The sequence below is a fragment of the Pleuronectes platessa genome, chromosome 1 (assembly GCF_947347685.1).
Source record: "Pleuronectes platessa chromosome 1, fPlePla1.1, whole genome shotgun sequence".
NCBI classification, from domain to species: Eukaryota; Metazoa; Chordata; class Actinopteri; order Pleuronectiformes; family Pleuronectidae; genus Pleuronectes; species Pleuronectes platessa.
In genome coordinates, this window is record NC_070626.1 from 8,693,503 (window position 1) to 8,719,139 (window position 25,637).

General features: G+C 40.7%; 1 protein-coding gene across 3 annotated transcripts in view; it reads left to right on the top strand.

Annotated features, from left to right (window-relative positions):
• Window positions 1-25,637, top strand: part of LOC128445888 (AT-rich interactive domain-containing protein 3B) — a 51,076-nt gene that overhangs the window by 6,422 nt on the left and 19,017 nt on the right. For all 3 annotated transcript variants that reach the window (XM_053428777.1, XM_053428785.1, XM_053428794.1), the window contains exons 3-4: window positions 17,454-17,528; window positions 18,149-18,221. In XM_053428777.1, the coding sequence (XP_053284752.1) occupies window positions 17,454-17,528; window positions 18,149-18,221 (148 nt within the window). The remainder of the gene's footprint in view (window positions 1-17,453; window positions 17,529-18,148; window positions 18,222-25,637) is intronic.

A 25,637-nucleotide genomic window follows, 5' to 3' on the forward strand; every position in this document is an offset into this window, starting at 1 on the left:
TACTTAGTCTTATTCCGTTTACTGGACTTCCTGTTATGCTGATGTAATAAATCTGGAATTACCATCTGATCCCTGTTTGTGCAAACCGCTTGCAAATGGAGGTAATTCAGCTGAGGTGCATTAAACCATGTGGCAATGCAGTAGAACAAGTGTGAGACCTGTATTATAAGATATTTCCCAACTGTTGAGCTACACAGGAATTGAAGACCTCAACAATGTTTTTTTGATTTCTGCTGTTAAAGAAGACAGCAATGCATTAATCTGACAATGAATACATTGTTCCACCTGGTTTAACTGTCCAAGATTCAGACAATGTTAAAGTTAAACAATAAACAATAAGTCAGCACATCAGTTATTGTTTACTTAAATTGAAATGTAAGGACTTTTGAGCATAATGAGGAAAAGTTGACCAATAAGCCACTGTAATAGAAAAAAAATAAGCTTCGTAAACCAATATAAAATGGGGTTCCTTAACGTTGTGTGTCAAGGAATATAGACTTTTTAATTTAAATGTTAGTGTTTTCCTGATGCAGAATCTCTCTTTTCATTTTTCATGTCCTCAATTCTGCACCAGGTTCTTTCTCATCTGGTTGACTTCATTACTACAAAATTACATTACCAATGACAGTTGTGATTAGTGGCCTTGACAGTAAATGGTTAACCTAATTTCTAAATTCCCCCCCTTAGCCAAAACACTGATCTCAATGCAGATTAGGTTGGTTAAGGTGTCTGATTGTTGTTGTATTCTTCATCAAGATTTCAACTAAGCTGCCATTTATGTCTCAGTTCTTGCTTTCATGTCTTATAACTGTTTAATCCGAACAACTTCTACCATTCAACTTATATTTAAATGTATTCAGGTTTGTGGCTAAACCTCTTCACTTTTTATGCATTCAAATTCCTTATCACATTCATAAAGCAAGTGTCCATTACCAAGTATTCTGATGAAAATTCCTCCTTCGAAGAAACAAGATCCTCTGGCTAAAAAGTCCAAATGAAGAGAGAAGGCCAGACTCAATATTGGTCTGGCTTTTCTGAGATGGTGAGAGCTGCTTAACAGTTTGCTGTACTTGATTTGGAACTGGCTTTTCTTCTCCTCACCATCATACGTAACTCAAATCTTTCATAATATGTTTCATGTTTTTGCATCAGTGAGCTTCGTGAATGGGCAAAAGATCATTCGTTGACTAGTGATATTATGAATTTGTCTGGCAAATGTAGTTCTTTGCGGGGGGGCTCTCAGGGAATCTTAAGTCAGTTGTGCTTCTGGTTGTGTATTTAGTGGAAGCTCTTGCTGTGCCTTACAACACCATGCTGGGACCACGAGTCTGGCAGTGTGGCAGAAAAAGCATTTGCTTTGATCAGAGATTTAGTTTGCATTGTGCAACTTGTAGTGGCAGTGAATATCATATATACAACCCCTTTCTCACTGGTCAAAAACACTAACACCAACTTGCATCTGGCTTTGTCTGCAAAGCAAATGGATACGATTGGTATTCACTCCCAGGTCAAATGACTCTGCTGTAGACATGGGTTTTAATCAGCTCCGGCTCTGATTGGCAGTGATAGAAACGTGCCACTTGAGTGAACGCACTAATTTGGCAGACCAGCAAGGTGAGAAAGCAGTTTTGGTGTGTTCAATTATAATGCACCGGGGGGGGGGGGAACTAGAGAGGCAAGTACTACTGATACTGGCATTGGGTAAAGGGTCAATCTATATGTTATTTTTTAACTGCACATACCCACTAATGTTTCTGTGAAAGAGGTATACGTAAACACACATTTTAATGTAAAAGTTGCAATGTGTTAAGTTCTAAATAATTAAATAAGAAATAAAAGCTCTTCATGTTATAAACAATTTTATTTTTGGCATATCCTCCTATTAAATGTGAAAGTTTCAAAACACTGTTTTTATGGTGTGTTTTTGTAGTTCAGAGTTTTTTACACACTGAGGTGAGCTGCAGTGTTTACATATTCATTTATACGGTGCATTCCTCTGGGACTTCTCAGTTTATGTTTGTAGTTCGGTGCTGTGTGAAGCTTGCTTTGCCTCATTAACAGCCGACCTCGGATGGTCGGGTTGGCAGGGGGCGACTGGGCTTTCAAATCTGGATTGCCCTTTTAATGGCATTTTTCTGATTGATGTTACTCTGCTTAATGTGGCCCGACTGCTATGGCTATGGTTGAATTTGTGTCAGGGTTGAAAATGAATGGCGTGCTACACAATTAGAGTTGTGCAATTATAATTTTCACTTCCAGTTTCCAGTAAAGCTCTAGTATAGGCAACATGGGAACATTTAACTTAACTAAAATTGTCTGTTGATTATAAATAGCAATGCAATTTTTTTCCTGAAACATTAAAAGTCTGTATATCCTTATCACTACGTTAGAATGTAGTCATTTGAAAATCTGGGTAATTTTGCTGCATTTGGCCTCCAAATCCTACTGGTGAGAATTTTTGCACCCAAGTGTTTTTTGAAAGTTTTTCTCTTCCAAATGTCAGTTTATCAAAGGTGTAACAATCCTTGTATAGAACAAGCTTCATTTTGTGCTGACCCGCACTTAACAGCCATGTGTGGAAGATTTCCCGTGCCCAGAAATAGAGGTATTGAATTTAGTAGGGAGATGAAGGGGGAGGGAGAGGCAGGAGGAGGAGATGCTGTGTAAGAGGGGTTTGTGGTCTGGCTCAACACTACTACACTGCCCCACCCAGAGGAAACATTCCAGACGGAATTAAAGAGTTAACTCTTCAAACAGTGAACATTCCCACCGGGGGCTCTCAGCGAGAGACAGGGGGTAGGATGGGGGTAGGTGGGTGGGTGGGTGGGTGGGTGGGTGGGTGCGTGTCCGTGTGGTAGTTGGGATCCTGATTGGTGATCTTTCATTTCATTTCACTCAGTGTCGCAGTGGTTGTAAACGATAAAAGCCAAAGGGTCTGAATGGGAGGAGCTGGATGGGAGGGCCCACTGGTGTAAGCAGAGACACTTTTTTATTTGTCTGAGCCCCAAAGGGCACATCTGCTGCTGGCAGACGGGAGGAGGCTTCTCTTGGTGAGACCAGTCCTCTCACCTCTGCCACATCACGGCCTGGTCAAACAGTGTGAACTGCAGTCTGTGGTGATGATTCCGCGATCTACAAACCAGACTTTATGATTTAGATTGTCAGGTTTTTTACTCTTGGATTAATTGTGCTGGAACCTTAAGGGGATCTTACAGTTCATCAAAATGAGAAATGTTTTAATCTAATGGTTACATTTTCACCACACAGTCATACTCTTGGTTGAAATATAAACCACAAAAAGCATGAGATGGAGAATACTTGGACCAAGCCTCTCTCAAGTGGAGCTCTGTGGTCCTGTGGTTTGAAAACATTTAGAGTCTTGCATTTCAAAGTGTTTGTGCCACACCGCTACAGAGCGATACATTTTCATCTCAATGCATTTTTATGGCATTTTGAATGTGTGAATGAGACTTATACGCCATGTCTTATACATCTTTATATGCATATTTTTCAAATGTGGATGCACATCCTAAAAATGTGAACAAATAAAAAACTTGTAAAGCTCTCTTGTTAAGGTTTTTTTTTACCAGTGGGAAAGGAGGCTTCTGATACCACATTTACATTTTAACTTGTCCAGATTTTTTTAATTTAGAAAAGACATTCATACTTCTCTCATAGTAAGGCTTTCCCTACTCCACATGTATCTCTTTGAAGCTGCTGTACTTTGCGGTAAAATCCAGAAAATTTACTACTGAGTTTATCCAGGGTTTGCCTTTCACACATGCACAACACAGTGGAAGGTTCTCTGAACAGACGCGTTCACAGAAAAACAATCCTCCGTTATTCAGGCGAGTGGTGCAGCTGACAGAGGCAGGAAGTGACATATTAACTCCGCTGCAGAGATCACGTAATTATGTTTGCAGCTCCTCGACTCCGTTAACTTTACATTGTTGTTGGTCTCTTCTACGTGTTTGACACCACGTTTTCACAGAGTGATTTTTGTTTTCGTCGTTTTTTTTCATTTTTGCATCTGTCGTGTGTTAGAAAGGTCATCCAACCCCCCACTCCCTCCCGGTGAACCCAGTAGGGTATCCCCTGCTGGGTTCACACATTGACTTCTCCTGGATCTCTACAGACATTATACTAGGAGGCCAGTTGGATAAAGTCCGTAGAAACTGTGGAGTGTCTCACTCTGACATTTTCATTCAGACATGCATCTACTCCCGAGAAAATCTGGAGGAACTGCGAAGTCCAGTGCATGTCTGAAAGCAGCTTTGGAGATAGAAACCAGCTGTATTGACGTTTGGGTTTATTGTCTGTATTTCCGAGAGATTTGCATATGGACATGCGCAAACTTATGGCCCTCTAAGATGTGAGTGTTCCATACTCCTCTTCAGATCCCACTTTACATGCACCAGTCCCCCGATTAGCAGAAACATCTTCACATGAGGAAGGAACATGTCATGCTCCTTTCAACAGATCCATTTCCTTCTGCTTTGACCATGTGTACCTGTTTGGAGTACAAGGTCTTCCTGTCTTTGTGTGAGAAGTGTTTGTGTTACAACTGAAGTAATCACTCCTGCAACATAATGCAAATGACTTTTTGTATGACCCCTCATGCGCATTGTCACTGAGGACTACAGTTCTCCTCTCCATTTAATTGAATTGAAAGGCAAAAGTTCTCACATTTAAATGCAAATGGGGCATGTCCATTAGAGTTGTCTAATTGACTTCCTTGCTTCTAATGGAAACTGAGCTACTGATGCCTGTTGTAATTTGATCAGTTGGTAGTGAAACCACAAGTCCCCCTCCCCACACCATTGCTGGTTCCATTCCTTCTTTACAACCACTCCCACCCAGCATATCTCAACACCTGCTCTTTAATGAAGGCAAACAGAGGAGAGGGGAATAGCCAAATGAAACAAAGACATCCACCAACGCCTTTGGCAGCTGCAGGGAAATAGACCCAAGGTCATATGACACTGTTCAGAAAAGTCTCCTTGAGTTTTATATAGTCTTACTGCATATAGTGATACATACAGTGTAAATGTACAGTATATAATTCTGTATTGTCATGTGACTACTGTGTGCTGCATTGACCCCTGGCACAGTATGTGAGGTCCTGTTGTCCTTGTACCATACATGGTCTATTATAGACTGTATATTGAACTGGTCCATATTCGTACCACTGATGCCAAACTTTATTAAATGGTATATATATTTATATATCGCTTTTCTAGTCATGATGACCACTTAAAGTGCTTTACAGTACAGTTTATTGCCATTCACCCATTCCACACACAGTCATACAGTGCACCTATGGGGAGCACTTTTTCTATGAGGGGCAATTTGGGGTTCTGTGTCTTGCCCAAGGACACTGCGGCATGCAGATGGGGAAGACTGGGAACGAACCACCAACCTTCTCTACCCACTCAACCGTCCCCTGTACTTGTTATTTACAAAAGGGATTTTATGATCAAGATGAACATGTGAACTATCACAGTGCATTTTGTCTAGCACAAATATTTCACATATAATCTTTTAAGGTATTGGAATACTGTCAACACCACTGACTTGAGCTTCATATCATTTTATCTTTCTAGTTCTATAACAATACACTGTTGGTATTTTTTAAATGGAAATTAAATCCTACTCTTTACAAGGCCTTGTGGAGTGTACATGTTGACATTTTGCAACAGAAGCCAACCTTTAAACCAAGCAGCTGTACAAGCACTTTGTCTAAGTGAAATTGTCTTAGACTGGTTAAATCATCATACGAATTGGAAAGTTGCCCTTGTTGTTTGTTTCTTGTTTTCAGGACTCAGCTCTATACAAATTTTGGTTTGTATCAGAAAAAATATATATTCTTAGGTCCAACACATTGATTCCATATAAAGTGGCATTGCTTACATAACTTTTCCCATTGGCACTGATATAATGTTGACATTGTCATACCACAATTCTGTAACTCTTTAGCACTAAGGAGAAAAGGCGTTGGTGGAAGTAATTTGCTTAACCTATGTAAAATGTTTTTTTTATGTTAATTGAAAAACCTGAAAAACAGGAGCCTAGTATAGGGAAATAGTAGGTTGACCTGCAGTTCCTAGGAAATACCTGTCAGTGTCTGGTCTTTGATACCAAATTATGGCTGTACTCTAATGAAGAAGACTAATTATTATTTGCTGTTTTGGGAATTTCATGACAGATGGATATCACAACAACAATTTCTTTTTTTATAAAGGATGTACTGCTTTCATGGCCTTGCAAATGCTGGTGATACTGATCAGTGGAAAATGGCCTGACTTGCCCAATCTAAAGACCAATTAGATGGGAGATTTTATCAGGGACCTAAAGCAAAGTCAGCAATTGTGTGTATGCATTTCAGCCACAGCCGTCTCCAATGAAAAAAATTCAGTTGAAAAAATGAATTGTCTCTTTGGGTTCTGGCCTCTGGCTTTGCTCCTTGTAGAAAAGGCCATACGTTGAGGAGGTGTGGATGTGAAGAGTGAGAGTAGCCTATTGTTAGTGGCTTTCTTGGCTGTCTTCTGCAGTTGGTTTGGCTGAGGTCCAGGCTGGTGTCAGGGGCCTGTAGGTGCTAACTGGGCCACTGTGTCAAGGCCCTTGGGTAAACACAGCAGCTGACTGGGACCTGGCACAATGCCACACGGAGTAGTAGGAGGTGAAAGAGACGCACAAGGCTTTTCTTTCTCTATGACTTGCCTGCTTTTCAAATCTGCACAGTCACTGTGTTACCTGCCAAATTCCCATGTAGTTTATAGTAGCAGCATGTGGCTCGGTTGTCTGCCAAGTCTTCAAACAGAAGCTGAGCGTAATGTTTCGCTTGTAAGAGGGGAACCACCAGCAGAGGAGGAAGAAAGAAAAAAAAGTTCTTGGCTGCGGCCCAGGAAACGACACATTACACTCAAAGCAATGTATTCTCAGCTCCGCTTCCAACATTTACATTCAACATTTAGGGCTATGCAACCCCCAGAGCTGCTCACTTCCTAAATCACAATCATCAAAAGAAACTAACAGTAAGACATGTCTGTCAAAGGCTCTGGCTAGTTATCTTAAATGTTGTTCCAGTTTACTGACGGCTTCATTTATTCATTCATGCAAGTAGCTGTTTGTTTTTATGAAAAAGGAAGACATTCATCACACTGTTTTTCATCTTAACTCAATTATTAGTTTATGTATTCAGCTTTATAGAGGTAAAGTATTTGACAGTTTGAGATAAAAGTGTAACCTGTGTTAGATGGATATTTCAATGGGTGTCATTCGCACACACATTGTTGGACTCACAACTTGTATTACAAAAAAGCCACATCAGTTCTCTGACCTGTAGCTAATCCGGTTAATAGACAATCACGCTGTGAATAGAACTATGGACCATGTCAACTGCAGTCGATAATTTCAAAAGTCACGTTAGTAAATGATTAAAGAGTGGCACAGAGAACTGAATTATTAACAGCTTTGACTGAACTGAATGTAGTTTATTTTCAGAACTATATACTGTTGTTTATCAGAACTGTTACTCTATGCTTAAGTGTGATGAGGGTTGGATTTTGTTTATTTGTACAACAACAACAACAACAACAACATATAGATATAATTTGCTGAGGTGTCAGTTTAAAGCAGGTACTGATTTTGCTTCTTGTTGTCGGAATTTTACATTACGCGAAATCGGGTCACAAGGTGACTATATACTGAACAGATATCAGTATATTAATGTGGAACTTGGTCCCATAATGTTTGTGGTAGATTTGGTGGGATGCCCCAACCCCCAGCAGAGCCGGCCTTGATTAGCCAGCCATCTGGTCAAACAAAGACATCTCAGGTTTTCCTGCCCTAAATGAATGTGATTAGAAAACCTGAGGAAGCTCCAAGCTTTCAGCATAGGGAGAATTTGTGATCAGATGTTTTGGATCAGAACTGATTGCAATAAGTATAAAATGATTGACACAAAATTGGAACAGGATCTCATACATTTGATGACAATATTGTTCTTAGTCGATCATTCAAACTAATTAGATAACAAATGTGATCTTCCATTATAGCCTGGTTAAAAGTAATTATTTCAGTGGAACATAGGAGCTACATAAAATTTCTACTGGCATGAGAGAATGTAAATCATGTACTGTGCTAAACTCTGTTAATATGTAAAGCATGTTTTAACTCAGTGTGTCTTTGCATTTATTGGTTTAACTATTCTCAGTACATACATGCATCTGCTTTATCTGTTTTATTACATTCAGTACAGCCTGTTTGCTCTGTTATCTATATAATATCCCCTACATCTACAACAACACAATGTCCCTATATGATAATCATTCATGATTCATCAATCATCAATTTGATCTAATCTGGTCATATATACAGCACCTCAGGCATGTCCTTTTATTGAATGGACAAATATAACTTAGAATATTAAGATTCAATGGCATTTTTTATCCCGCAGCTCTCTATACAATCTATCAAGTGTAATAATTTGTCTACCTTATCCTTAAACAGGATTATGCTGAAAGGAATACCTGGATTATGTATTGTAATATCTGATTGTAAACTTTGTAAACTAAGATATATATATGTTGGTATGTGTTAATAATTAACTGATGATTGGTTAATCTCTGAGAAGGATCCGTGATCAATAATATATAATCCAACAATTTGCAATGTTGGATCAGCTTTTTCTTTCTGCAGCTAAAAGCAACACGGCTCAACATGAGCAACAGAACGTGTGATGCAGAGTCCCAAGTGGTTTTCCATAAGACATGAACTCAAAATATAAGGTGTTGGACATAATCAGTTCACTGGCTGTCACTTCTTTTGGTGTTGCTCCCTTTCAGTATATAAATGTAATCCACCTCCAAAAAAAAACCTTCTTTCCAAATTCCCTCTTGACCTTGCTCATATTTTGAAATAAAAGATCAGCACATCGGAAAAAAATAGGACGGGTGAAGACATTTGCTGTCTAAGGCTTTTTTCTTACAACAATTTATTTTATGCTCCCTGCTAACTGAAACTATAATGTCTGAAAGACAATTACTGATAGTAACATCCCTTTGAAGAACATATGAATGTTTAAAACTGTTATCACTTACACTTTGAGCAGTGTTGTGCAGTTGATTCAAGCTTGTTAGCTTAGCTAATGGCTCCCAGTGGCTTCCAATGTAATGCAAGCTTCATTAATGGTCCATATAAATACTTTTCTAGCTGCATACACGTACAGTGTTGAGTTACAAATAACTGTGTTCTCATTTTCACACCATTCAAAAAGTGTATGACTAATGATTAAAGAAGTTTAAGATTACTATTGCACATTGGCTTACATTTTAAAGCAGGCAACCTGATAGCTGTTGGCTAATAGTGGCTGCATGATGTTTGCATAACTGTCCCAGTCATGACAATGGAATGACACATGACCTGTTTTATTTTGGCTCAATAATTCCCACACTAATCATGGGTCTGGTTGCTCAGTCAAAATTTTGGGGAATTTCTTCTTTTTTTGCATGTCCAGTAGAGATGTAGTAGCCTTTCGGCCCCTGGAGATGAGCTCCAGATGCGTGGCGAGCTGCACCATCCAAGCTCGGGTCCCAGGGGGGTACTGGCCTGTCAGAGGTGGAATGCCCCTGCACACTTAACGCTAGCTGAGAGGAAACAGATACCTCTGGCGCTGAATGGAGAAATCGCTCCCTATCGATTAGACACTACAGAAAGCTGTGAATTGCGCTTATGGTTTGAACATTTGATACTGTAGATTCAGAGATATAGTCATAACACTAACTTCTCTGATGGAGGAGACACGGAGAGTAATGGGACTGGTTTATAGACATTCTCCTACCTCTCTGCCCCTCTGCCATACGCTAGACAAATAAGTTATTTACCCATCCGATTGCAGGCGTGGTGACCTCAGTCATTTCATTTGTATATAAATACAAAACCATATGTAATTAGATGTGATGTGTCTTAATAGCAGTGAAGGTTTTTTGTTGATTGTGAATGTATCAAGTTCCCAACGCTGTCAGTATAATGAGAATGTATATAAAGGGCTATCAGGTCTGTGTGATGTCTCCAGCTGCCATTAGCATGAGGGTGAAGTGGATGTTTGCTCTTTGAAAGATGTGAGATATGCAAGGTATTTTTAGCCAAAGCTTTTAACCGAACAGTTCATAGCTGTTCTGAACTGTATGCAGCAGTATAGCTTCTCGCTCAAAGCTGTATTGATTATATACTGTGTTTTAGTGAGATAATAAGAACTTTGTATATTGGAGAAAACCTTGTCATTGTACAGTCCAGAGATCAAAACAAATAACATCAAATCAAATTATATGTGAGGGGGCACCAAGGGGGCCTCATGCAAGTCTGGGCATAGTTTAGTTGGAGAATCTAGATTCTTGTGGGCCTGAAAGGGTTAACCTAGGGAGTACTGTATGTGGCGGCACAGATGTAATTCACTAAAATGTTTGCTCTCCTTGTGAAAGGGTCTTTGAACCAATGAGTGTGAACTTCTGGCCACACCAGCCTATAAACGTTTTTGTGTGAGCGAAAGGGGCCAGCTAGTAATGTAATGGGGGATGGGGCCTCTGCCTGTGGAATGTGGTGTCTTGGTGAAAGGGCTGGAGCTGAACAAATGCAGTCAGTTTATTTGGCAAACCAGACTTGCTAGTCACCAAGACACATGTTTACCCAGCAACTGAATATACAGATCCACCTCTTTTTTTCAGACATAGTTCTTTCTCAGAGAGCCGGACTTTATATAATGGTCTATTGGCCAGTCACAGACAGGCACGAGCATTGGTGTATGTGCCTTATTTTACAGTACAAAATACATAAAAATCAAAGAGAAGAAAAGGTGCCATTTACCATTTTACCATTTACAGTATCACACTCACATGGTGACACTCTATATATTAAATAATCCCTAATCAAGATTTATGGGAAAATATCCTGGATTTTTCAGATATTCAATGTGTTATGGGCTCGACTATATATATTCATTGATGACAAAATAAGAAAATATCACCAAAGGTGATGTGTCGTTCAAGCTCTACTTTCCCGTTGTCTTCTCTCTAACTCTCTGCATGTGAAATAAAAAAATAAGATGAGACGAAGAAGTGCATTGATCCACGTCACTCAATTATTCTTCTGTATGACTGTCTGCCTGCCTCTTTTCAATCTATCTTTTTACCTGTGACACCCCACCCCTCTCTTTTTTGTGTTTCTCTTTTTCAGCTTTGTAATTGGAGTGATTAATGGAGGGAGGGGTAGTCATGCCTGGAGGCCTGTTTTTCAGTGGCCTGTTTAGAAGTGCAGCACGGCTGAGGCTGGGCAGGTAGCAACATGCTGAGCCCTTGGACATTTAGCCCCCTTGTCCCCGCCACTTGTTGTATGTTTCCCCCAAGAGCAAGAATCCTCTTCCAACTACAAACATGACCGGACATTCAGAGACAGGCATGCCCCTGGGTCCTGTTCTCTGCTGCCGACTTGCTCTCATGTGATATGTGACCTTTTTTATGCTACATAATAATTCTCAATGAAAGCAGGGAATAACTAGTGATCTGTTCGGAAGTACAACCTCCACCATATGTTCCAGTGTGGCAGTGAGATTTACTTCCCTCTCGTTGCACATGGAATCACGATTAGCTAGAGTTTTTGTTGGCGGTAGCGGATGGCCGGCTCACCATGAGATCCTTTACAGTAGTTAGCAGATAAAGGACGCCATCCGCTCAGCCCAACTCCCAACACACCCGCCCCTCACCCACTGCCCCCTCCCTGTGGCAAGAGGCCCTATAAATGATTCCTGGAGTCCCGCAGAGGGATCAAGGCCCCAATTATTTGATTTGGATTAAAGATTGCTGCCCCCCACAATGCTCGTTTTTACAGGCATGCTGAGAGGAAGCAGATTCGCTTTCGGTGAGAGCACGAAGGCGATTTCGCAGAAGGATTTAAGCTAAAGTCATCAGGGCTCTTGTTTTCTAGTTTATAGAAAACATTTCTACTACTCTTCTCTTAGCAAAAAGGTGTACAAAAACACATAAATATCTATTATCTGCCACTACAGTTTATTTTAAATTAATTTTAGAAAAAGCCGAGCTTGAGTTTTGAATTCTTTTAATAAAATGTTTTTATTCAATTGTATAAAATAAGCAATAGTTGAACTATTAAAGAAGCATGTGGGGTCTTTTCTAACTATTCGCCATTCATCACAGTTGTTGGCTGTGATCCAGATTTCTACTGGGGACCTTGATTATGATTAAATTACTGCTGCTGTGTCTGTTTAAAAGATTTCCCTCCCTGAACTGTTTTGACAGGCAGCAATTTGGCAAAAAAAGACTAGTCCAGGATTGAGATGTTAAGAGTACCTGTGGGATGAGAGGGGCTCTCCTGTTATTCTGAGGTCCTGTTACTGGTGTACAGGAATGTTGGTGAATTTCTCTAAAGCCAACCTCGTTTCTGTGTGCTTGGCAGAGTTTGCACTGAGCACTGCAACATTTGGTAACTCTTGATTTACTGCCTGGCGTTGCTATAGGGTTTTTGCTTGTATGTGCATTTATAAAGGATTGGTGTGGCTGTAAGTGTTTACACTGTTTGGTTTTGCAATTGGATGAGGGTTTCCCATGGAACTCTTCACAGTGTTTGTCAAAGTTAGGGTGTCCTGTTGGAAGTTAGGGGTTAGGTCACCCTGGGAGCAGTCATACTGCCCTCATCGCAGTGTTCCTGGCGTTATGCTAGATGACTGAGGATGATGAGTATTGACGTGTGCTGTGAGATTGCGTCCGGAGGGGGCTGGGGACTTCCCTATGTTTGCATATCCAGGGCTATTGATTTGGGCCCACTGTTCAATGGCTGTGGCCCAGGGGACTTGGTAAGCAGAGTGGAGCTGTGCAGGGCGGTACAGAGTGCCATGACAGTATCTCAAAGTGGGAGAACAGGGGTTAGCGTCATGGCTGAGGCTAATAGGGCACTAATATGGCAGAGACATGTGTCTCTCTTCTTCAGGGCGTGTTTATTCTGTGGGATCACACCAACAGGCTGCAAAACAACTGGTCTACTTTACATTTCAGATGATCTATGGGGGCCAGTTGGTTTTCCAAGTCATAAGCTTGTTAAGTATAGTATGAAAATGACCTACTTTACATAAGTTTAGCCCTACCTACATAATTTGGAACAGGCTTCTGACCTTTTTTAAGGCATATGTGGAAATTCACTTGATTCAGTTTTTGTCCTGATGTTATTATTTTGAGATTATTACCAAAGTGAGAACAACAAGGGGAGTTTTTCCTCTGCTCACCGGCAGCTATTTAAACCCACCCAATCTCCTACTTGAAGGCTAAAGGCTAATTCGTGTGATGCTTTTATTAAGAACAAGCCCCTTCATCTAATAACAGCTCCACTATCAAATTGGAGAAGTGCTGTCAACATCCTGAACAATCAATGCCATCCATCCCCCACTCCCCAAGCAGCAGCCATTAACCCTTCTTGTTCCGGCATGCCTGGCCTCACTAAAATGGTGGCTATAGTCCAGACATCTTTCTATAATGGCTGCGTAGAATTACCCCCAGGCTATGCATCAACATTCAAGTAGGAGTGTGTTGCGAGGTTTGTCCGATGCAAGGTTATGCAAAGAATGTCAACTTGCTGTAGACGAGGGGTTGTCCTTTTTCAACCCTGTTGCTCTCTAAATACAGTGTTTTATATGAGGACTAGCAAAGAGACATGGTGCTGCTAAGTGCTGCTCATCTGAATTAAGAAAAAAAAAGTCACACCTTATACTTATCCCTGATTTGGCGCAGCGCCAGTCAGTCACGTACGGCCATAATATGATTAGGCCACCCACCGCCTGGCCACTAAACCTGCTAACAGCATGAGAGAGAGACAGATAGGAAACAGTGGCTGCTTAAATATATGAAAACTTCTGTGCATCCACCTCCCAGCACACACACATACACACTATCATGCACAGGCATAAAACCGCAGACATGTGTAATATAGTAATTTCATTAGGCCGTATGGACATTTTAGGCTGCAAACATACACTCTCAGATGTCTCACTTTACGACTGATTAAATGTAAAAAGAAATCTAGACTGAAGAAATACAGGCACTTTGTTTATAACCATTAAGAGACACAACCGTCATTTTATATTATTTAATTATGACTCTGTTGTGGCAAGCCGAGCCTTTTAAGTCTCTGTCATGAATGTAAGAAGGGTGTGGGAATGTCTTTTTTTTTTTTTTGAAACAAGTAATTTCTGGGTGGAGTGCTGGATGTGATGAAGGGGCTGAGGTGACTGATCATAAGGAGTGGTCCCAAAACATCAGAATCCACTCTAACTTGACAAAAACAACATAGTGTTAACATTCCTCAGCTGACCAAGGTCCCAATTCAAGAGCCAACATGTCTATTCTTGATAAACGGCTTCCATCTTCCAATTACTGTGCTTTTTTTTAACCAGCTCGAGAAGCAGGCAGGTTTTCTATAGATGCAGTTTAAATATTTTGACAGCGTCTTTATATCTCACATCTCTTGGGAACAACCACATTTTAAAGTAACTTCCCAGATGTTAATGCTATAATAGACATTTCTTGCATCGTGTGACAGAACTTTGGAGAACTTCTTGCTTTGAACAAGCGTCAAAGTTTTGGCCCCTGTAACGACAATTACCACACCATGAAGAAAAATATGGCTACTATCAAAAAACACTCCACCTACACTCAACATAATCAATATTCCTTCACATCTTTGGAAGATCAGTGGTTATTTCTTTAGCTTGACAATATGACACAAATGGTCCCAAACTTGCACCAAATCTCATGTCTGACCGGTACCTCAGGAACTGTAGTTAAAGCAGAGGTGGGGATGGAGCCGTGAGCCAAAGTCTGCCACTGACTGGACAGTGTTCTGTCACTTTAGACCTTTGTTCTTTGTGGATGTCAGGAACACCTTGACCCCTGCCCTCCCATAATACAGAGTGTCCCTCAGGGAGGTGTGTGTGTGTGTCTCTCTGTGTGTGCGTGTGAGTTTGGCTTGGATATAAACACATTTATATCCAAGGCCAGTAACCCTGCTCCCTTTACTTTTGAAGTTCAGATTCTCAAGTGGTAAGCTGTAGTGTATGGTTCGTAGTCATTCTGTTTGGATAAGAGCAACTGTTGAAAAATGTATTCAACATTAAATATCTTCACAATGGATTGCGCAGGTCATTATGTTGTTAAAAATAGTTAAATAGATTAGAGTTTTTTGAGGGTTTATCAGATGAGACACTTTCTACCTGCTTTAAGACCGTTCTTTTGATATTATTATCACTGGAATTATACTAAAGTGCAACATTAGCAAAGCACATAAACTTGCTTACAATAGTGATGGTTTTTCCCATGCAGCTCTATGGCTCCTTGTTTCATTACTGGTAGTAAGATAACAGATTGTCAACCTCTGGCCCATTGAAAAGGGAACATCCAGCGCTTATAAAAGGTGCCAAATGCAACAAAAAATAATTCATGCAACAGCAAGTATTTGAGATTATACATGGCTCCCCCCTGAATTATCTTGTGCTATAATCATTTATAATGGTTAAAGGTTAACAGAGGTGGTCAAATTGTGTGCAAAGGTCTATAAGGCCTCCAAATGTACCATACTGTATATTTAGCTTCACATGATGATCCTGTTGTAATCTCTGTGACATACTATAGATAATGTAAGGTGACAGCGACATGTATTTTTTGATAAGGAATGAGTACATTCATTTTCAACACAAGCTACCAGCTGAAAAGTCAAAAGCAATTTATTTTTAGAGAATAGCAGAGTGTGGTTAATTAAAAAACAACTATAGTTTTTCATAGCAATAGAAGAAAACATTAATAACCTGAATCTACAGGTTCACCTTATAAAATTGTCATTTTGTAGACATTTTAGTTTTAATTTGTGAAAGAGGGTTTTGGCTGTTGTAAATTGCAAGTAACGCATTCTATAACATCCATCTTCATGCATGACAGTATTTCAAGGTGGGAACACAGTTTAAACCTGCAAACACATCGCTGTTGGTTTGCAAGTCGATGGCTGATGAGTATTTGTTTGGGGAGTATGAATGTTGACAAATGCCTCACGTACAGAGAGTGAGAGAGTGAAAATGACTTGCTCTCAGGGGCCTTGACAACCTTTGCCCCCTAGCTCTTGTTTCAGTCCATGTAATTGCCACTGACCAATGGGCTCCTGGTTGAAACTAGACCCTGGGCTGCAGCCATTAACATCCCCCGCCAAACGGATCTTGTTTTGATTCCTGATGCTTTTATAGGTTTTGTCTCTAGGAGACATTCCTGTTCGGCACATACCGTGCACCCCTTTCTGCCCCTATTTTCCTTCCTTCCCGTCTTGTGGGGCCATTGCCCCACCCCCCTGTACTCACAAACATGCACACGGCCACGATCAGCCTTTGCTCATGTGTGTGTGCACTCGGGCTACTGACCAGCCTACCCTCCCCTGGCCCCTCCTGACAGCCAGCTACACTCCATGAACTTGGCCACCCATCACAGCTGCGTTAAGATTGAAGGATGGGGGGCCCTTGCATCCAGCTGGGTCGGAAGACATGGGTGGGGGCAGGGAGGGCCAGATGCAGATGGTTTAGGTCAAATGGAGATGTTTGAGGATGAAGGGGGAGGGTAAACGGGAGCTCAGGGGCACAATAACTCCAGAGGTTGCTCCTCCAACCCCTGGAATAATACATTCTCTGAGTCTGAGTATATATTAGTTTTCAAATGTTTGTGTTGCAGAATGTTGGCAGTTGTGGTCACAAGTGTCTTAAGTTGCTCAGCCCAGTATTAAGTTTCTGAGCTACTGTCAGTGTCAACCTGACGGGATCTTTGCAAATGAAAACACTTAATTATAAATGAAGGGCTTCAAAATCCAGTCTCAAATATAATACATTTGCAAGTACAGTGGAAACTGCTTATATAGTGATAAAGTTTTTCCCGGGCGAAAATACTCACTATATAAGGTTGATTTCTATAACCGCATTGCGTAGCTTCTTTATGACAGTCCCAAAACTTAAAAAGAAGGCAACATTGTGCACTCCCATATGCACGCACATACACCACCAATGATGTATGAAAAAACCCAAATCAACACTGTAGGTGGATTACTTGATCACTGTAACCAAATGATTTAAACAGCATTTGTATAGGAACGATTCTGTCCCAAGCCTTTTGATCTATATAAACGTTTGATAATTATATCTGTGCACACTAAGCGGTTTCCACTGTACCTGTAGTGCAACCAGTGGAACATCCCCAGTCAGTAGCAGCTAGGGAACTTGTTGCATGTCAAATTTATTTCTCTCCTCATTGCCTGTCCTTATGATGAATGTCGTAGATAATGACAAGAGCCCACTAACAACTTCATCCTCTCTATCCGTGTTTTTTTACTGACCATATCCATGTTGTATCTCTTTTTTGTTGTAGAATGGCAGTGCAGGTTGGGCGGATGAGGCCGACAGCAGCAGAGGGAGAGGAGAGGCCTCCAGAGACTTTGCAAAGGTGAGCACTTGGAAAATGTGATCTCTGAATGGCTTCAGTCATGAGACAACCAAAAAAAGACAGCTTTCCACCAGTTATATAATAGAAAGACAAATTTTTATGAAAGGTGACGTAGTGGAAATTGTAAACAAATTACCCTTTGAAACAATCTCAAAACATAGAGCTCTAAATATATCTCCATGAGACTGACCAATGTGTCGCCTCACCTCCTCTGTTAAGTTGCACTTCAGCACACCACAACGATAACAGCCAACGGTCAGCTGGCCATTGACATGCGTGTACACTATGTTCTGTACATGTGTGATAGGAAAGAACAATTTTTAACTTCAATGAACATTGCAGAGACAAAAAAACGCGATATACCACTGTTTTCGAGCAACTGCTAATATGATGAAACAATAAATATATGTCTGATGTACATTTTCCAATCAAATATTTTCCTTTACTTTTCACTTTGGAGTTGTCGGCTAGACCTATACAGGGAAGGGTACTTAAATCAAGATAAACTGCACAATGCACTCCACTGCATTGCGCTCCACTTGCGGAGACAGTGTTTTATGTTGAATGGGCTCAACGGTGCACCGTGGCAGTAATAAGTAAGACTCTATTTTGTCTTTCAGTTGTATGAGTTGGACAGTGACCCCAAAAGGAAGGAGTTTTTGGATGATCTCTTCACCTTTATGCAGAAAAGAGGTAAGCTAGAAAGCCAAGAAATCCTATTAAGCAGCACTGCATGCCACCTTCTCCATATCAAAGATTTGTTTTCCTTATATTCCAACCCAGCTGTTTAGCATTCACCTTATGTTGATTTTCTATGTGGTTTAAAGAAAGTTTCCAAAGTTTCTAAATCTTAAGACTTTTGTGGAAAATTTGTGTCAGTGAGTTCCTGATGGAAACATCTGGGTTTGCTCTATGGTTTCAGATTGAACATCATTTAAGAAATTATATATTTTGCTAAATAAATACTTTTTTTCCTTGTCTCTTGGAACATCTAAGATGTTTAAAATCCTGCTGATGATCATTTGCAATATGAATTGCAGTGCAGGTTTGTAATAGTTGCTAGAGAGATATCAGTTGGAGTAAATTTATCACCCTCTGTGTGTGGAAAAAGCAAAAACCACATGACTTCCATTTGTTAAGAGTCATTTCCTGTGTCAGCAAGAGTGGGGGGTTGTTATATTTTACAAGGCATCTGGGATTTCACTATAGATTGAATGGTTTAGGCATGCAACACAACTGGTTTATATGGCAATACAATCGTCAGAACCCATGAAAACAGAGCAGAGATGAAAGTACAAATTCCTCTGTGTCTTTGGTCTTTTAAATGTCCGTGATCGTTGTGTGCTGTGTCACTGATCAACTCAAAAAACATGCTGTAACTCTCACTGACTAAGAAATCCTTTACTAATTCCCCTCCCCAGAGTAAAGGCCTTAAGAGGTCAGCAGGTGAGATCTGCCTCTGCTGATCTTGTGGTTGTGCAGTATCAGAGCCAAGAGGATATGACAGTGGTCGAACTTATTTAGTTGGCCAACAGCTGTGGAGGCTCAGCTGACCGCGTGCTGCTTTGACACTGCCCACAAGACCCCTCTGACCAGGGCAGCTCAAGCACTTAGGCTTTATCAAACAAATCTGTTACCAAGCAAGTTACGTGGCTTGAGCAGTACCTCCCACGATGAATCACAATGTTATCACAGTGCTGCATACTTCACATAATGCTTTGGTACGGCACTGTAAAAAAAAAAAGATAGAATTTCACCAATGAATCTAAGGTAAAAATGTGCACAGTTTGTTTGGGTAGATTTCATTTAATATTTTGAGTAAAAAGTACCTAAAGGCAACAGCTATGGAACACTAACAGAAATAAGTTAAGTTTACCTAAAGTAACATAATACAGTACACAAATAATGACCCATACAAATTTAGTAATATTTCATCTTGATTTTTTCCTATTATTAATAATTAATAAATATGACTGGCTAACCATTGCTTAGTCAGGGAAGGGAGATTTACTCCACAACTTGTTTTTAGACACAACAGCTGGTATTGATCATGTCAACAACTTTTAATCAACCAAATCATTGACAAATAAAGAGGGTAAATGTGGATTTCGGGGCCCTGCCCCTAACTGTCAGCACAGTCCTCATGCCATTAAAAGCTTAAATTGATCTATAGTATAGTATAGTATATGTGATCAATCAGTCGTATTTAGTAATACGATGTAGTATTTGAGTTTAATTTTTTACACATTTTTGAACATGGTGTGTATCATTTTTTACATCAAATGTGCCTGAGTAAATACAGAGAATAGTCATTTAGCTTAATTTGTTCTGGAAGGGAACAAATGAAGGGAAGGGAACAAATTCCACTTGTGTTGTCATGCTACCAACATTTTAACTTTGATACATCTAACAGATCAGAAACACTAAGCCGACATTGGACAATAATACTTGGCATACTAGACATGTAACTCCAAACTACGAGCCCTATGTAGCATACAAAATACATATATTAGGAAATCTTGAATATTACAATTTTATAGCAATTGGGTCAAATGTTGTATTATGTATTAAAGAGCTTCCCTGCATAATGTGTATGTATTATTCTATAAATATTACCACCCTCCAAAATCCTTTTTTACAGTGTATGATGTGTGATGATTGTCTGTGAGTATGTGTGTGAGTGTGGTTCATACTTCATTATGTTTAGTCACAGGCTATGATGAGTAATGATGGTGTAGGTGTGTGGCTCACTATGTTTTGTCACGTTATGATTGGTGATATGGTATGTACAGTATGTGAATGTGTAAGTGAAGCATAGTTTGTTTTGTCATAAAGTGGCAGATGATGGTGTGTTACATATATTTATTTGAAGGACTCTGTGTGCATGTGACGTGCATGTGTGGATTCATGTTTCTATATATATGTTGTTAAACTCATATCCACGAGAGCAGCAGTATCAGCTTCAGATCGTCTAGTCCGGTCCCAGCACCAGCAGGTCTTGTTTGCTGGGTGATGAATTAAGCTTTGGCAGAGAGAGAGAGGGAGGGACAGGATCTGTCAGGGCCCTGTTAGCATCTCTGTCCAGTGGCAGACGCTGGGAGCAATTGGCTGACCCTTTACTCACGCTGGCCAGACAGAGAAATCCATCAAGCTGACTAAAATGCCACCTGACAGGAGATAACTGGCTGATTACAGCGCAACTCCTCACTTTGTTTTCACTACATTTGCATTAACTTAAAAAGGCAAAGAATAAGTTGATACTAAATTATTTCTAAAAAGCATGTGTTTTTTTTCATTGCGTCATTGTTGCATCTTGACCATGAACACATGAAATTAATTACTTTACTGATTTTTTTTTTAACTTAAAAATCTAAAAATTACGAATTGGTTTGTAAAACTTTCCCAACTTGAAGCAATGACAACAAATACAAAACGCTGGTTGACCTTTAACTACAGTATTCGATTTTGATCATTAGAGCTGTCGTCATTTATGTTAATTTTAACTTGTTTAGCTGAATTACATTTCCAGTGTGACTCACAGTAAGTGCAACTGGAAGCGACATGCATGGATCAAGTTCCTGTATCATCGTTAGAACCAGTGACCAGTAGTGAGGGAGTGCAAGGGTCAGTGCTCAACAGCAGTTTAACAAATAGCATTGCATGCTCATCCATAATAGACAAGTTTGAGGCAAAGGAAAAGCAGATGGTGAGAAATGCTAGTAGTTTTTATTTGAGTTATTTGAGTTTATTTTGAGAAATTAAAGGGTACCATAAAACAAGTGAAAGAAAGGGGAAGAAGAAACAGCCACAGCCACTTCCTGCTTCCAAATATGGAAGCAGGAAGTGACTTTGACATTATTCCTGACATTAAAGACCTGATGCAACCATTGTCAAGATGGTTAGGATATAATTTCACCCACTCTCTACAGATTTTTTTCACCCCTCCACGAGAAGAGAGGCACTTGGCTAACCTCTGTGCTCTCTCAAACTCTAGTCTTAATCACAGGGAACAAATTGCTTGGCAGGATTCCCTATTTGCTGTTTGAGTGCTTGAGTATGTGAGATGAAGAGCAAGCCTGGCTAACTCTTCATGCTGGCACCCTCTAATTACTGCGCGTTTACCCCTCTCTCCGATTCACACCATAGATGTAAGGACAAAATTATAACCCTCTATTTAAATGAAGTAGCCTATAGGAAGCCTTTTTAATTTAGTGCGCCTTTTATGTGGGATTTCTAAGAAAGCTGAATTAAAGGTGGCGATATGGAAGATATATTAATTAAGATATATATGGGGAAAGTATAAGCTCATTTTGTGAAGTCGATTGTCAGGTTAAGTGAAAAGCAGTGGAGTCTGTGGACAGAGAGACAAATGGTGAAGTGCTTTTCCCACCTCGTCGTGGGGCCTCTAGACCTTGAGAGGAAAGCAACAGCGGAAGGAAAACTTACAAGGGATTCCCATTTCCTGCCTGTGCTCTTCAAAACAGGCACGTGTGTGTGTGTGCATGCTAATGTGTGTGTATGTGTGTGTATGTGTGTTAATGGTTGAGGAATTTTAGCAGCTGCCCTAAATCCTTTCTGTGAGTAAAGGGGCCCATTGATGGGCTGTGCATTACAGAAATGGCAGAAGACACACATACAGACCCTCTTTTCCATTCCCTCCTTGGCTCTTTTTTTTGTTTGCTACTCCCTTATTATATAATATCATTGGATGCCCAGAATAATTTTCACCCTTATTTGTTTTGTGGTGTTTTTCGAGGAGCTCAGCCTTATTCAACAAGAGAACCTCCTGCCATTATTTGCTATTAAAAACATCAGCTACCTGACATGTAAATGTAATGTAAATGCAATCTGGCTGCTCGTGTTGGAAGAGTGCAGGTGGAGAATATTAGCCTTCATGAGTCACACCAACATTACTGTTCATCATATCCATTACAGGTTTTGCTGTTTCACCCCCACTGGGAGCACAAAGAAAAGCTTTGACTCTGGCTCGACGCCATTAACCACCTCAAAGATTTCGATTAAGCAGATGGGTGATTGTTTGTTTTGGTTTGACACCCGGCCACTTTCTCATTTGAGATGGGGGTTCGGGCAGGAGGTGAGCTTGTGAAGAGGTAATCCAGGAGAGGGGCCAAGAGAGGCTGCGGGAGCTACGGGTGTGCTATAAAGACAAAAAAAAGAAGAAAATAAGAGTGATGCAGCCAACTGCCTGTCAGCGCTGTCCACTTGAGATGATTAATGGCCACAGGCTGTGATGGACAGAGGCAGAGAGAGAGAGAGACTCCTGTTCAGTGAAATCACCAGTCAAAAAGGGAGGGAGGAACAGCGGGAAGAGACAAGTGTTTTAGCTCCTCGTGCCCCAGCTAGAGCCTCACACGTCACAGACCGCACAGGCTAGCTCCATCCCAGTGTGACACTCTTAACCGGTGGTGTAGATTCAGCTTAAGAGAGACCCCATGGTGTATCGCTGCTTAAGAGTTATTTTAGGGTAAAATCCTCATGTACGAGATTTAGCTCTGTTAATAGTAATAAAGGGCTAAGCCGGACTTGTCTCTGTCATTAAGTCGTGTGGTCTTGATGGAGCCTGGGAACGTGTGATTTGGAGGGAGACATAGGAGGGGAGATGGTAATGAGCATAATTAAGATGTTATTTTTCCTTATCTCCACAGTCAGGGGAACTGCACTGTTTGTTCCTGTCAAGCATAATTGAGGCCGCCAGTGATGTTTCCATGGGCCGTATAGCAAATGGGAGTTTGTAGGGTTTGGTTTGATCTACAGTCTTAGTTGTGAAAGTCAATCACTAAGTTTAATTTGGCCATGTGAAATGTATGTTCTTTTATTAAATCAAAGCAATATACATTGCCAGGTTATATTTTTGGTTGTTTTGTGATGTGGCCTCCCAGCAGGACATGAGAGGAAGTTCACTAACTGTAACCCCGAGACCAAGAGCTCTGTCCACACCAATTACACCATGAATGGGCTCTAGGGGATCCATGTATGCATTATATTACTCCCCGGTCAGCGTCACACTGGCCCTCGTAACAGGCGGGCCCTCTGTACAAACACCACACCACAATAGGAACATTCTCTGGCTCTTTGATACGGCCCCCTTTTCCTTTAGTTAACACCCCACAACTTCTGGAAAATGGCAGCAGCTGGTTGGTTTAACAACAAAAACACTGGCTATTGTGAGCAACATTTTAGATAGTGCTGTATAGCAGCTAAAATGATTTTCATTCTAGAGCAACCTTTTGACCTTCTGCTTTGTCTGACAGTTGTTAAGCAAGTATAATACGTTTTATCTCTAATCGGCTCATTACAGATGCAAGTCTCAAGATGGATGTAGTTGTCAAGAACCGAGAAGCATGTTTTACATAGAATGCACCAATAAATTGTAGTTGGGAAATTGCATTTTGTCTCTGTCTTTTGCTCCTCCTTTGCCCCCACCCCATTCTCCTTCCCCCTCTGTTTATTGTGCTACAGTTACAACCACTGAAACTTGATAACACCATGGGGGATAGGGGCGGAGGCCCGTGCTGTGGCCTGTTTGGTGAGTCCAGGGGGAGGAGGGGCTGGATTAAGGGGCCTCCTGTCCAACACGGGATGATTAATGATCTCCAAATAAGTGGGGGCCAACCTTTTTGATAGGGCAGCGCCGACGGACGGCAGACAAGGGAGTGACAGTCGCGTGTCTCTATGTGTGAAAAGGGAGAAAAGAGAGCGTGAAGAATGAAGAAGGCAGACGTGGAAACCACAGGGGACAAGGGCAGACAGGGTGCCAGGGTGACTAAAAGGAAGTTAAGGGAGGCATTGGCCAGCTTATGTAGATACAAGGCCACGCTCTATCATTTCCCTTTGAAAGCACCTTGTCAGTGGGCTGGAGCTGACCAAGCTCTCCAACCAAACAGAAAGATAATCAGGTAGAACTGGTAGCAAAGGGCCTTTACTCTCAGGAAAGGGTGGGAACCCAAATGATACAGAGATTCCAACCACTGCTTTCTAATCATTGCCCCAAGTCAGACTGCGACTGTTCTTATTGGAGACATCCTGCCCTGAATTTGTGATCAAAGATTTTATGGTCACTGTGTTGATTTTTTTAGGCCTGAGATTATCTTTGCCTTTGGTGAACTCCACCCGTCGTCTGGCAAATTACAGCGTTTAGGTAGCAAGCCCATCTAAATGCTTATGCCCTCCTCTTCCTTCAGAACAAAAGGAAAAAGTAGTTTCCCTGATGTTTTTCTGAGTGGGTGTGTTATAGAGCAGATTCAAATCTTGAGACTGTTTCTACTTTGTGTTTTTGTTGGTCTTTGTCTCTTTTCCTCTTTCTGTCTCTTCATCCCAACCCCCAATCCGCACAGCCTCCCTGTTATTTCCTCTGTCATTTAGCCCTGTTCTAGCCTAGGATTGCCACTGTGCTGTCTATCTATAATTACGACCATACTGTACAGGGATTTGAGACTCTAAGCTGCAGAGCTGGGAGATTCTTAATCACCATCCTCATAAGTAACTGAGCAGGGACGACTACGACAAGTGTAGGCCTCATGCTTCTAAAGAGGTCAACGGTCAGGGTAAAAATATCACTGGCTATCCAGTTCATCCATGCATCTTGTTCTGTCTTCGATAGAAAACTAACACTGTGAAAAACAGACAGGGCATTTAGACAACATTTTTGGAAATGTACATGTTCAAGAATAACACATCACTACAGAATGGATAAGGGACTAGAGAGTTCAAACACAAGCTGTTGCATACAAATTGACATTGCACACAAAAAGTGTAATGTTCATCTTTTATGAAATTTTAAAAACTAACAATATGAACTAAGCAATGATATCAAAATATATTTAGGGCAAAAAAATATATACAAAAATATTTTCTTAATGGTAGGCTGCACAGGGCAAGGGTGCAAAGAAACTGAAATTGAAATTATGCAGTTTTATCAATGAATTAATACTGTCGGTAGAAAATATTCAAAGCTACATTTTCACTTACATTTTACATAATGTTTAAGTAATGACTATGTTGACTTTCCCACTCACTTGTGTCTTTGTGGGGACTTGGTTAAGCTGTTCCCACATGCAAATCTCCTGTGATCTACAAATTTCCCAAACT